The sequence below is a fragment of the Schistosoma haematobium genome, chromosome 6 (genome assembly GCF_000699445.3).
Source record: "Schistosoma haematobium chromosome 6, whole genome shotgun sequence".
Lineage (NCBI taxonomy): Eukaryota > Metazoa > Platyhelminthes > Trematoda > Strigeidida > Schistosomatidae > Schistosoma > Schistosoma haematobium.
This window is the reverse complement of record NC_067201.1, coordinates 12762793-12778487: the sequence shown is the minus strand read 5'-3', so window position 1 is coordinate 12778487 and position 15695 is coordinate 12762793. Positions and strand designations below refer to the sequence as shown.

At 30.0% G+C, this 15695-nt stretch overlaps 1 protein-coding gene across 1 annotated transcript; it reads left to right on the top strand.

Annotated features, from left to right (window-relative positions):
- Positions 1-8617: 8617 nt before the first annotated feature.
- MS3_00011051 (uncharacterized protein) lies at positions 8618-15464 on the top strand (the record flags this gene model as incomplete). Its single annotated transcript, XM_012943720.3, has 2 exons — positions 8618-10067; positions 14539-15464. The coding sequence occupies 2 exons, from the start codon at positions 8618-8620 to the stop codon at positions 15462-15464; spliced, it is 2376 nt and encodes a 791-aa protein (XP_012799174.3).
- Between the last annotated feature and the right edge of the window lie 231 nt (positions 15465-15695).

Genomic DNA, 15695 nt, shown 5'->3' with positions numbered 1-15695 from the left:
ATCCAAATAACCACTAGCTTATGCAACGGGGATGAATTTTATTTTAATTGGTAGGATTTGTGTTTTTGTTTTTACTGTCAATGTTAAGAGCTGCAAGGTTCATTCTAAGCTGATGGCCTCGATAATACAATCAAGTCAAATTCTCTTAGGGTGTACATATGCTGAAACGGAATGATCAATCATCTGAGCAGTCCCACAATAGGACGAAACGGCCGTCTAGTGATTCCAGGTTTTCAATAGTGGTCTAACATCAATCGGTTCATGATCCCAATCAAAAACTTATTAATCTCCACAACCCCTAAACTGATAGTTTCTAGTATCAAAAACAAGAAAATATCAATTCTTCTATATACTCTCAAGAAAAAGCTCTATACAAAGTCAGTAATACCACAGTTCAATGTGAATAGTATCAATTTCCAATTATAAATATGAACTGCAAATTAACGACATCCAATTAATATTGATTTTTCCAAATGATGGAGATACTCCTTTCATAATAATTGACAGATTATTGAATCTTATGAAAAATATTTAAAGAAATTTCTCATATGAGAAACTTCTATGGATATAAATATAAACATAGAAAATGTTACCATTTTCAATTATTGATTACATTTTGGAAACATTTACATTTTATTTTGTAGTTCGTATGGAAAACTATATTATGGGTGAAATTTTAGAAGAGACCAACTGATCAGATTGCTTTGTGTATACTTTTCAATGAACTTTAGTCTTGATTTAAATCTATGAATCAAATTTCTTAGTATCGACCGCTAGTCGAAGTAATTCAATACTGAATGCATGATGCTAAAACGTTAAGTGATTAAAGGCAGTAGATATGAAATCTTACCAGATTTAGATTTTGTTCCATTTGGTATTCTTCAATTTAGTGTATCTTTAATCTTGATTGAAATGATTCCTCCGTGATTGATCCGATTTCTCTTTACTCAGCTTAACAGTTACAGTTTCTATCAGTGAATTATACAAGTCACAATTGACCTATTGCAAAGTAAACAATACAAAAGCATGAAAATGAAATTCTTTCAAATAAATATTTTGTCCACTAATTAGAAATATCTTCTTTTTCTTCTTCATTCATATTTCGAATTATTCATCGTTTTCTTTTTTCCTCTCTCTTTCTCTTTGTAACAGATTTTGGATGACACAGTTAAAATTCTATTTGGGAGAAATAATATCAATTAGACAGGTATGACATTCTTCATAGAAATAAAAAGGTTAATTTTGATATTGTAATTTACAAAATACAAATAAATGCAAATAGTTTGTTTTTTTTTTAAAAAAAAATATATATCTATTTTCATATGTATATCTCATTATCCAATCGAATGTTTGTACGCTGTTGTTGTAGGCGTTGATGTTGTTGTTGTTGTTAGTGGTGGTGATGTTGTTTTCTTTCGGTACCGTATGAAATATGGGTTTTCAATGTTTCAATACAATATGTTTTGTTTTACTGAATCAATCACATATATAAATATACATGTTTGTGTTTACTATTTGGAAACAAAAACATATAGCAGGTTAAACTATCTGCTTGTAGTTTTTATTCCAAGATTGTCTTAATCTGAGATTTGTGTTATTTCTGATTATTATCAATCATTTTCATTGTGTGCGCTTACTAGGTTGTTGACTAATGTTTTTTTCCGGACTTCCTCATCCATGTTACTCTGCGTACTCTTCTAGTACACAAAGTACCTTTTTGCTAGACGTGAGTTTATGCCTGTCAATTGGAAAAAAAATTAACGACATTCACATTTCTATATATGATATTTTGGATTGGCTTCCGAGAACTACGACGGAGTGTCCAGAGGCCCTAAAGGAACCGAAGAGTTTTCATCCAGTCAGAACATGATGGAGCTTTCTAGAATATCAACGTGGCATTCTACTGTCGGATAGCAACATGACATACCTCTTTGCGGACTGGTTGAATTATAATGCTGATATAACAAACGCTAATACCCATGATTTTCTGTACATTTCGATTTTTACCTAACAAGAACTTTCCAGTCTTCTTCTGTCATCTGATTTACGACTATGGGGGGTTCTATATGTTCGAATGCCGTAGTTGTATATCGTATTCTGCGGTAATGAAGTAGCGAACTTAACATGATATTCGTCCAATTAGGTTTAGTGTTAAGATGGGTGATTAAGTTTACAGTACGTGATTAGAGATAAAGTTTTACTTTACTTTTAAGATTCAGATAAAGGTTAGATGCTTAGGTTAGAAATCATCGACATGTTATATATTATCTAAATAGAAACATGTAAACATATGTTAAGTTTAAAATGACAATTTTTACACCGTAATTACAAAACTTAATATTACTTAATAATTTTTAATGTTTTAACCATAGCACTTCTCTTAAATTCATTTTCTTAATTCTGTTTGATTTAGCCTTATACTATAATTAAACTATGTGAGTAACTAATTGAGATGATATGGGAAGATTTGTAGTTCAGGTGGATGTTTTTGATGGTGTTTTGTTCTCTGAGCTGGATGATTTGGTTGTGAGTAACTAATTATAATCATAAATCTAGCTATACATTACGAAGTATTACAATTGAGAACCATTGTCAGATAAGAATGAAATTTCGTCTTCTGTACCGATAAATCAATAATCGATAGTTGTTTTTCAAGTTTATTTTCATTAAGATTCTGATATGACATTCCCCTATGAAGTATATTGTTTACATAAGGTCATAGATACAGTTTTTGAGGACGGGTTATTTCAGCTAAATGAAACAAATTTCCTTATGTTTATTTTCATTTATAAACACTACAACAATGACCAGTGATTGTTAGTTAGTCAATTTATTGAGGATATTAACACTTTTAAAGCCATATCTTTGACTAAATGAAGTCATATTTTAATTAAAGTATTTAGAATATTAGAAACTTATAATGTAAGTTTGTATTATGCTTAGTCATCAGCTTAATATTACTGTATTCATACTGATATCAGTGAACAATAATTTGTTAACTTAAAGATTTTAGTCCTTCAAATGTATTTTAGGACTATTTACACTCATTAATTTTCTTAAGGTAACTTGTGTGATTCTTCTTTGTCCGTTGTAAAATTTCTTACTTAATCACCGACTAGACAGAAACATAAGGTAGTAACAAAGAAAAGAGAATTTCGTTATGATTATAAATTCCGCAAAAAGCCTTAGATAATTCAATTATATATATATGTATACTCACCTATTCTTTACTTATTAATCGTCTTTTGGAATCCGTGTGTTGGTTGTCGTTTTTTTAGTGTTCAATCGTTCAGTTTAATGTGAAATAACTTTATATTAGATATGTTTATCATTTTGTCAGGAAAACAACACAAGTTGTAACCATACTTAACTATCTTTTCTCTACAAGGAAGCTGACTTTAAACCGTAATCCTCAGTTTGATAAATAGTAAAGTTCCATGATACATGGTTGGAGGTAGTATTTAGATAACCTTCCAACAAAATCTATGAGATTCAATAAAAAGAATAGATGAGTATGATGTTGTCCAGTTGCCTCTAGAACTCCATGTCTGTCAAGTTCAAAATAATTCTGTAAGCTCAAAACAAGGCTGTTAATAACACTGAACCTAACCAGTGATCCCGCTAACCAAACTACTAAACGAAAGAAAAACTATCATTTGGAATGGTGGGAAAGTTTAAGATTTGATTGATATTTGTATTTCATTACTCAATTACTATAAACTCAGATCAATTTTTCGAATTGTACCTAATGCCGATAACTAAACTACATAGTTATCCTTTAAACTTCAATCAATCTTTATACAAAGATAATTTCATATCATTGAATCAATCTGGATTAGTATCATTAATTCCATTTTCCATCGTACTTGTACAAATCCTTAGAGTTAGAGACTTAACTTTATACCGTTTGAATAAGTTTATGAGGTTTATGGTTAACAAGTCAAGTAGATAAATGTCTTACATATTGGAAATGACAATCATTGGGTTTGAGGATCACTGATAATATAAACACTAGGCTGTAGATTTATCAAGTTGACGAACCAAAAATGGAAAGCATCACATTCTAAATTCTACAGATATGTATAAAAAACATTGTTTTTGTTTTAACCTTTTGACAGAAGTAACTATCAAATTGCTTTATTTTTAGAAAGAAACAACTATTACAATTAACGGTTGATAATTATTGTTCTTTTAGTTTATTCTAAGTAGAATTGATGTTAGAGTTGAATTTTGACCAATATTCAAGTAGCTTAATGGAGCTTATAGAAGTTGTTTAATTTTATAAAAGCACTGGACAGTTATTTTGTCTTAATATATAACCCATGAACAGCGTTCATTCATGAATTTACAGGTTGATCTAACCAAATATATACTCAAGTCTCTCAACGAGCGCTTAACCTATAACTCACTGAGCTGGAACCTAATGTTTTATATCCTTAGGTACAACATTCAAAAATATCTGTGCGATAACGCAAACTGATTGAATTCAAATATACAAATCATGTAATGTTGTCTCAGTGGTCTATAGGCTAAGTGATCACCTCAAGACTCAAAGGTTTAGGCTTAGATCCGTATTCAACTTGTGAATGTGCACTAATAGATGATCTCATACTAGAATGAAACAACTCCCTGATGCCTCTTAATTTTAATGAATGTTTAATTCGTAAAATTTACTTGATTTTTTTTGGTTATGTGAAATTTATATTCCTCATATTACTAAATTTAATTACCTAGAATCGAATTAATAACACATGAACAATGCAATATACCAATAGAGTTTATCGCTATTCATTGAAATTTCATCCAATCTGTCAGGTAAACTTATATAAGATTGTGAGTGAAAAACGGTTGGAACATCTTAAAGTTGGACAAAACTCTTATCTGATTTACTCAAGTTATCTAAATTGAATGAAAATTTAACAAGTAATCATTTACTTATTAATTATTCATTTATATTTCATCCTGTCTTAACGTGACGTAGAGTAATTTATTCAGTTAACAAGGGGAAATTGGAAATCTTCAGTTATTTTTACATTGACTATTGTTATTATTTCACGTCATTACAAGATACGTTTTTAATTAGTTAATAACTGTATTATTTTGAGTTCAGTTAGCTAATTATTCATATGTATATAAACACTCTTCGTGGAGGAGCATAGAATGCACACTAGAATTCTCCATCGAACTTTGTACGGTGCAGTCCTTTCTAGTTGTTCCCAGTTGCTATTCATTCCTTTGATATCTGGCTCCGATTTCCGACGTAATATGTTCCGTGCTCTTCCCCTTTTCCTCTTCCCTTCAGGATTTCAAGATAGCGCTTGCCTCGTCATGCAGTTTGATGTTTCCCACAATATGTGTACTATCCATTCCCAACTTCTTTTCCTTATTTCCTCCTCAGCTGGAAGTTGGTTTACTCTCTCTCACAATAGGCCGTGACTGATTGTATCCGGTCAACGGACATTCACTATATGCGGAGACAACTTTTTATAAATACTCGAGTCCTTTTGATGATGGTTGTGGTAATTATTCACGTTTCACCTCCATACAATAGAAGCAACTGACTTGACGTTCGTATTGAAGATTCTAACTTTGATGTTGGTTGACAGTTGTTTTGAGTTCCATATGTTCTTCAACTGTAGGGATGCTACCCTTGCTTCGCCATTCCTCGCCCTTACATCTGCATCAGATCGTCCTTGTTTGTAGATGATACTCACTAGGTACGTACAACTTCCCATTACTTTCAGAGCCTGTACATCAAGTGTGATTGGTTTGGTGCTCTATGTATTGAATTTCCGGATCCCACTTTTTCTCTTGTGTACGATGAGACCTGGTGTTTCAGAGTTTGCTGCTACACTGGCTGTCTTTTCCTGAATTTGTTGGTGTGTATGTGTTAGAAGAGCCAGGTCATCAAGTCTAAATCGTCTAGTTGCATGAAAGCTGTTCATTGCTTTCTGTGCTTCCCATCAGATGTGGAGGTCTTCATAATCCAGTCTACCACCAGAAGACAGAGAAAAGGAGAGTTAGCAGCGTTGTCTAACATCAGTCCTTACTTGGAATGCGTCAGCTGTCAGCTGTCCTCCATACACGACTTTGCATTGTAGTCTGTCGTATGAATTCCGGATACATACATACATATAAATAATGCTGTTATTTTTCAAGAAATTCGCTATCACTTGTTTTTATCAAAATAAATAACTTTCCTTTGATAAACGTTTAAAGTATTGATTACATTTAAAGGTTGTTAGCATATAAAGAATTATTTAGAGATACCTTTCAGGCAGGAAACAACAACCCGATATATAGAAAAAAATGGATTTTGAATAGCAGCGGAATCCAGGACACGATCTTCATCCTATTTAGAATTCGTCAGCTTGATATAATTACATCCTAGCTTTGATAGACACATCTGTACTCGAATTCAACATATCTCACGTTAAATGCCGACACGTCATCTACTCAGCTTCTGAGTTAAGATATTCATTTACCTGCTTAACGGGCATGATATTTATATGATTATCAGTGAGGATATAAGTTATCCGATACTTGATATTCAAAGACCGAATTTCTGTCAATCTAGTTCTCGGAACCATACTACTAATAAAAAAATAATACAGACTAAAAAGGTACTAAGAAAGTATGGTCTAATAACATTTTAGTAAATTATTATTATTGTTAGTATGATATTTTTTTAAAACAGACTACACGCTTATTACTGCCTTGATGTCAAGGAATAAAGCATTGATCACACGCACATTTCTCTGTAATCAGAACTCCTCAATCGAATGTATTGTTGTTGTTCTAAATGTAGTTCTAATCCAGTACCAATCACATTAAATGTAAGCGCTTTATGAATAAGCTGCTGAGTCCAGTTAATCACTGGCTTATTCATTAGATCTGAGAATTCTCCAATTTGAACGAAGCGGGCATCCTAAATTCTACCGCTATCCATAATAAAAAAATATAAAAAGTTCTCTGTAGTTTTTAAGGGAATAAATATACCCTAACCATATATAATATATTCTATTGTTACTATCTGCATTACTTCATCTAGTATTATAATCTCTTTATTACAACATCATCTCAATTCATTGTTCGTTTGTCCTCATGGAATTAATAGAAAAATTCATACAAATATATACGATTCTACAGCTTGATAATAAATTCATTGAACAGAGATTCCTTTGCTGAATTTTACGTTTTCATATTGCTTAAATGTTGACTTTTATAAAATTTTCGAAGTATTGATGATGAGGTAGATACAATTGGATAATGTTGATTTTAGATAACAGCTTTGTTCAAATTATGAAATTTTAATTATTGCTGAGAAATTTGTTTTGATTAATAAAAATTTTAATATTTGAATTGATGAATCAACTCATGAATTTAACCATTAAAATTATACCAATCTTCACAAAACCCATTCTAATAATCATCATTATCATATGCTCACTAGTGACTGGTTTCAACATGTACTTCCTGAAGTTCTAGTGAGAATCCATGATCAATGGAGTCTAAACCGTTTCGGGTAGAGACAGTTATCTATCTCATATAATGGATGAATAAATGAGCAACAATTCATAGATCGATTGAATTTGGACATTAACACCGTTGGATGCTGATTCAGTGGTCTAGACGTTAAGCGTTCACAAATAAGATCGAAGGTGCTGAGTTTGAGTCCCTTTGGTAAGTGATCATGTTTGCTCATTAGTGGGGAGTTTCATACTAGGACAAACTAGGCCTTTCAGTACTTCCAGATTTTTAATGATGGTCTAGCTTATATCAACTCATGAATTCAACTATATTAATATCACTATAATCTCCATAAAACCCATTGTGATCACAAGAAAAATTTAGCTAATAATTCTTTTTAGAAACATCTATCTATCTACCTATATCTTTAAGAAAATATTCTATCAAGTTATTATAACGATTCTTTCGAAAAAAAATGAAACAATAACAAACTTCATAGTTCTCATATGTTATAATTATCTTTTCCATGATACTCTTTTCCACCCACTGTATACATTTCAAATAAAATAATAATAATGAACCAATAAGAATAAAAATTGATAGATTAGTTGAATTCATTCAAATAGATAATAGAGATCATTTCTATCAACCAATCATAATTCACGGGTCAAGGTTATATCGTAAAATTCAACGAATCATTGATAAATATAGGGAAAATTGATTGGGAAAAAAATCTTGTTCGTATTGAGTTATATATATATATATATCTATATCTCATTAATATATAAAGTACATTTGAGTAGTTTTTATCTCTTAAATGAATAAAAACAAAAGTAAAAAAAAATGATAAAAAGATTATTTATGATTATCATTTTTTAAAATTTTATTTGTTTTATTTATCAACATTGAACAATTTCATTTGTTTCCTAATAAAATCTATGAAACATTTAAACAATATATATGAATCATTTTAAGGACAAATATATCGGTATATACATGTATATAAACACACACACATACATACATACATACATACACATATATACACCCAGAGACTAATAACAACAATGTTGTCAAATTTATCTAAAAATTGACACCGAAAAATAAAATTATCTCAACAAAAAAATATTGAAAAGTTTACTTAAATATGAAAGATTTTAAAACTGATTATAAATTACCAACTAATTTACCTTATTCAACATCATCTTCATCTTCATCCTCAACCTCATCCTCGTCAACGACATCATCATCGTCATCATCATCGATATCATCATCTTCATCACCATCATCAGTAATGTATATAAACAATAAATTATCAGATAATACATTAAAACATTCATTTTATATCACTGATCATAATCAAAATAATAATAATAATAATAATAATACTAATTGTAATACCATTGAACGTAAATTAAAAACAAGATTAGAATCATTTCCAAAAATGTATAGTATCCAAGAGAACATTGATTATGAATTCGGTATAAAATTACCAAAAATGATTACAAATTATCATAATAAACAAACAAAATATTATTTAAATTTAAATTATAATAAATTTTATAAAAAACGTAAAACATTTAATTTAATGAATTATACAACATATAAACCAATATTGAATTATTCTTATAATAATGAAGAGAATGAAATAAATAAAGGAAATAATAAATTATCATTACAACGTTCACTTGTAACTAGTTGTACGAATACTACTATTACTACTACCACTACTACTACTGCTAATACTACTTATAACAATAATAGTAATCATAATAATAATAATACAAATAGTACATTTTATAAACGTTCTGATTATGGACGATTTAAACGTAGTAAAGATTGTGGACCATCTTTATCTGATGTTCCAATGAATGTTGATTTTAATACATTAAATCCATCATGTACATCAAATCGTTATCATATATTTAATTTTGAACAAGTGAAATATTTAGATGAAATAATGAATTCATTTATAAGTATTTCACCAAAGCCTTTGTATCAAAATTTTTTAGGTACAAATAATATTATATCAACATCATCATCATCATCATCATCATCATCATCATCATTAACAACTACATCATTACCAACAATCATTAGTAAACCATGTTCATGTTTCTGTACAATTGATCCAATTATTTATGATTTTATGAAACAAACATATACAAAACATTCAGATCATTTATCATCTGATTGTTTGATTAATTCGACTAATTTTAACAATACGGAAAATCGTTATAATATTGATAAAGTAATCTCTTCATCCGTTCCAACTACGGTACCAGTATCAAAAGGAAATAATTTAGTAACATCCATTCCTGACGTCTCTTCCAATAGTGAAATCAATAACACAAGCAATGATAATAACATAAATAATGCTTATCAACATCTAACAAATGATTCTTGCTTACCTAATCATCACAATACAATTTCACATTCTCCTATTCCGTTTACATTACAACAACCACTGAAACTACCAACTATTCGTACACAATTAAAGAAACTTATTAGAACAATACGCGATGGATTACTGAAAGAATCAATACCAGTTAAAGAGATACGCTTAAATGGTGAAGTTGCAAGTTCTATTATTATTGGTAAGTTTCAAACAATCATTTGTGTGTCTCTTGTCCTTAAGAATTGTTGTCCTAATGTCTATCTTGCTGATTTCACAATTTTCTTTTATAAAAGTGCGAACAATTACTTGTGAATGACTATATGAGATGATAGTAATAATAAAAAAAGATGTGGCTTATCACTCAAATCACGAACCGGTCAAAGCTAGACAATCATTGAAAAACTAAAATCCTGGTATGGAGTTACTTCATAGTGCGCATCCACGACTCCACAAACGTGTATCAAACCCAGAAAATTCGGTCTCGAGCGTGAACACCTAACCTCTAGACCACCGAGTAGCTATGCGACGATGTTGATATATAACATCAATTAATCTACAAACTCGATAACTTGTCGATGAAAATTGTCATGTGCTCGTTATTGTCTGGCTTCGAGAGGAAATATCCGGAGTCCCAGTGAGGAGTCGTGATCAGTGGATCTAAACAGTGTCGTGTATGAGGCAATTATCGACTAAGAACAATGAAAGATGGTCGGACTGATTGAATTTATGCTTGTAAAGCATTGGGTCCCAGCTCATTGGTCATGAGACTAAGCGTTCGCGAGCGCGACCGGAGGTCCTAGATTCGACTCTCATTTTAGGGGTCGTAGGTAAGCATTACTTAACAATTTCATATTAAGGCGGAATGACTATCCTCTCCTTCCATGTCTTTAACGGCCATTTCTCTTCGATCGGCTTGTGATCGTAATAAAATTTGACAATCTGCGCAATCCCATAATGACATCTGCGGTTTAATATGATTATTAGCGTTTGCTTTATTATAAGTAAACAAATTTTCATACCTCTCAATTTTGTAGTTCATAAACTTCTGGCCTAATAATATCAACAATTTTACAAATGATGGGATCGGTTATTATTATTTTAAGATTTATATAAATGCCAATAATTTATGCGATTATTTTTAATAACAGTGACCTCTAGTCAACACGCTATCTCTAATTTAGATTCAAATTTTTCGAACATGATTAAAGCCAGAGATAATTTGTTTCTCAGAATGATATATTTCTATGCATATTTTGGTGAAGAAAAACCACTCAGCTGAACATATTAAGCATATAATTCGATTACACTTAAACCAATTAATCTATATGGTATAATCCTGAACAAAATGAAATATAAAGAATTTGTTTAAACATGCAAATAGTGTCATCCATTTACCGAGTTTAGTAACCGGCAGAGATTTATTACATGTGTTTGTAAATATCAGTTGACAACAGTATAATAGAAATCTAATAATTACAAATGAGCCACATCTGGTGATTTCTAAACAAAACAAACAACATTTATATTATGTACCTGTTGAAATTTAGATCCAGTGGAACGGTCCAACGCAGTTTCATGCACTTGAGTACTGAACCAAAGTAGAGATCAACAGATATTGAACACAATGCAAAATTCATTCCATACTGCATTATGTCTGATTTGAGTTTAATTTATATCTAATATACTTATGCAATAAATGTTAGTATTATTTTAAGACATAATTGTTATCCTCAGTTTAAATTTTAGAATAACCTTAGCCAGACCACCATTGAAAACCTGGAAGCACTGAACAGATGTCTAATTGTAGTACGGAGTTACTTAAACACAATACGCAACCATGACCCTGGACTCAGAAATAGAACCCCAGATCATCAGTATTGTGTGCGAATGCTTGATTACAAGATCACTAGCCCAGGAAATAAAGCTGAATATATCTAACCTCAGTCAGTGTATGATTTAATCTATGAAAATTGTACAATCTTTTCAAAATAGCCCTCTATTATTATTAGGTTTTATTGTTACAAAATACAAACTATCTGAATGGTTATTGAGATCAATTTAATCAACAATTTACTAGACTATTCAATCAGTGATCAACCACTTTTTAGTGTAAAAATGTTTTGTTGGAGATTGTTTAATTGTATATTACATTGTTGAATGATTTTAGTCAAAAAATATTCAAGAACCAATGAGCATTAAATAATGGTCTCATCATAGTATAGAACCTAGCAATGAACACCCTCAGCAGTAGGAGGTAGCAAACTTTGAACTTTTGCTAAGTGTAAATCATCAGATGTCAGCTCTCAAAAAACCTGAAAGTCTTTGGCACGATTCTTTATGAAATCAACGATATACACTAAAAGTTATGAATGAGCATTGTTAATAAGTTCAGCATTTGTATAGTTGATTGAAATCTATGAGTTACTGACATACTTATTGCTGAGTCAATAATCTACCAATGATGTTGTATAGGAGCAAATAACTTACTGATTTTTGAATCAGTGGTTTGATTATCATTTAGAAAATCTATAGTTAAAACCTATAAAATTTCATCAGTTTATCATAATGAAAAGTGTCATCCTATAATGAAATGATTGTTTGATGTTAGACACTAACATAATTGGATGCCGGCTCATTGGTTCAGTTGGTTAGGCGTTCGCGCGCGAGACTGAAGGCCCTGGATTCGAATCCTGTGAGCGGGATCGTGGATGCGCGCTGCTGAGAAGTCCCATGATAGGACGAAACGGCCATTCAGTGCTTCCGGGTTTTCAATGGCTGTCTAACATTAATCGCTTCAAGATCTCAATCAAAAACTTAGTAATCTCGACAACCCCTATACGTATAATGAAGTGATTAGAGTTATTTTGTGAAAAGAACATTTCATAACATGACTTTCAGTTATAATTCAGATTAAATTGACGGTATATTCAATAAATAGGAAGTGATAATGTATCATGTGATTAGTTTAGCCCTTAGACATAATATTATCATCAAAATCATCAAATAAATGTACTGCCTTTTTGTAAAGAATACAATTGACGAAAATTTTTTTTCAATAGTTGAAATCATGAGTCAGTTGAAGCTAGAACACTATGGAAAACCTGGAAGCACTGGACGGCCGTTTCTTCCTAGTATGAGACTCTTCAGCAGTGCGCATCCACTCATGATTTCAACTATTGAAATTACTAAAATCTCCACAAAACCCCTTCTGATAAAAAATTTTTTGTTTATTTATACTTAAGTATATTTTTAAAATTGATCAGTTTATTCGTTTGTGTAGTCGAGAATGTACCATAATATGGGATTCCTATACTAGAACGAAACAAATGACTAATTCTTCTCTATTTTCAATGGTTATCAGACTAAAATTAGTTTCAGTATTCAATCGAGCTGAGATAGATATAAATAGATCCCGAATTAAAAGGTTGTAAGGTGATTTAAAAGTTAATTAAAAATTGGGAGATATAAATAATTTACTACGTAGTTTTTAAAATACGAAATCCAAGACCATTAAATACTCAATATTGAAGCAATTCATTAACTCTGTGCATATTTCTTCCGTCAGATATTTCAAAAAAATTCACATGAATATATGAATAGAATCCAATGGAGATTTAAAATCTTATTTAATCAAATTTTTATTAAATCACTAAAATTTCATCTTTATTTTATATTATAGTCAGCGTCTAGGCTTCTTGCTTTTACTGAGATCACGAACTAGTCTACACAGTGGTTGAAAACCAGAATGCATTATTCATTTCATGTTTCTTTCTAATGCGGGACTACTTACTAGTAGTATATATCCATAACCCTGTCACTGAGGTTGAAACTCAAGAGCTTTAGTCTTACGCATGAACGTTTAACCTGATTGTCTAATTTAAAACGGTTTATAACCTCATTTTTATAAGAATATGATCAATACTATGAAATAACTATTTATACTGATTACTTGGCTCGATAATGTTGAAAGAAATAATTATCATGAGCGAAGTAACCAATAAAATATTTATTAACCATCTTTATAATATACAAATTCAAGGGTGACTTTCAATAATTGAGATCAAGAGTCAATTGAAGCTAGACCATCATGGGAAACTTAGAAGAATTGGACGGGTGTTTCGTTCTATTGTGAGACTCTTCATCAGTGTGCACCCGTGACCTCGCCTTACGGGGTTCGAACTCACTTACTTACTTACGCCTGTTACTACTCGTGAAGGGGCATAGGCCGCTTACCAGCATTTCCCATCTAACTCTATCCTGTGCAGTCCTTTTCAGCTCCTTCCAGTTGTTATTCATGCTTTTCATATCTGCTTCTATTTCACAAAGTAATTTGTTCTTTGGCATTCCATTTTTCTGCTTCTCTCCAGGATCCCAAGTAAGAACTCGCCTCGTGATGTAGTTTGGTGGTTTGCGTAATGTATGTCCTATCCATTTCTATCATCTTTTCCTAATTTCTTCTTCAGCTGGAGGCTGGTTTGCTCTTTCCCAGAGAAGGGTTCGAACCCGAGACCTATTTATTATGTATCAATGAATGATAGAGTTAAACATTTCACCAAATACACTTCATTTCTGAATGATATACAATTAATCTTTACTGTATCATTATTCAATTGAATTAACCTTATATTAAAACGTATTGTTTAATGATGATATTATTTTCTCTTTTACAGGTTCAGAAAATAAACAAACATTTCATGATATAGAATTATTATTTTATGTTGATTTATCTAATTCTACAACATGTACAAAAATTAAATCAGTAATATATTCATGTATTGAAAATATTTTAAAAGATACAATTATTTTAGAAAATTTATCAAATATTACAAATCATTGTATATTTTGTTATCATTCTACATTACCATTGAATATATCAACAATACAAACAACACAGAATCCATCATCATCATCTTTATCATATAAGTGTAAATATTGTTCATATTATAAATTGAATCCATTCAATATACCGGTTCATTTAAATAAAGAAAATGTAGAAAATTTAAATCAACAAAAAATCAATAAAAATCAATTAACTAATTTCTATTTTCCTATCAATCAATCATTTATTCATCGTCAACCCTTACATGAAAATCAATTCAATACTATATCATATAATAATAATAATATTATAAAAGAGAATCCATCTAAATATTCTATGTTAAACAATAAACAAACAATAAATAATAATAATAATAATGATTATTATAAATTAAATCATTCATTATGTCATTATCATTCATTATTATCATCTATAGAATGTCCAAAATGTTCAACATGTTCAAGATTATTGAATCCATTCAATCAACATAGCAATATAAATTATAATAATAATAATAAAAGTAATAATAATAATATTATGATTATTAAACAATATATACAAAAAATAATACGCATCTACAAACCAACAAATACTACTTATGAGTCATGGTTACTATTTATTATTGGTTATCATACAATTAATAAATCGAATGAAAAAATTATAAAAATTAAATTTATTGATCGTATATCACGTGAATATGAATTTACAATTGATAGTTTTCATATAATAATTAATAATTTAATAAAATTTTATGATTTAAAAAAAAAAAAAAAATAAAAAATAAAAAAAATCAATAAAAATTATTATCCAATTATAGTAATTAAATCAGTAGCATGTAGTTATATAGAAGCATTAAAACATTTAAATAATAATATTATAGTGATATATAAACCAGAAGAAATATATGGTGGTGGATTATTAAAATATTGTAAATTATTAATAAATGGTTATAAACCATGTAAAATGATTGATATAAAATTAATGGAAAAATATATGTGTTCAAGATTT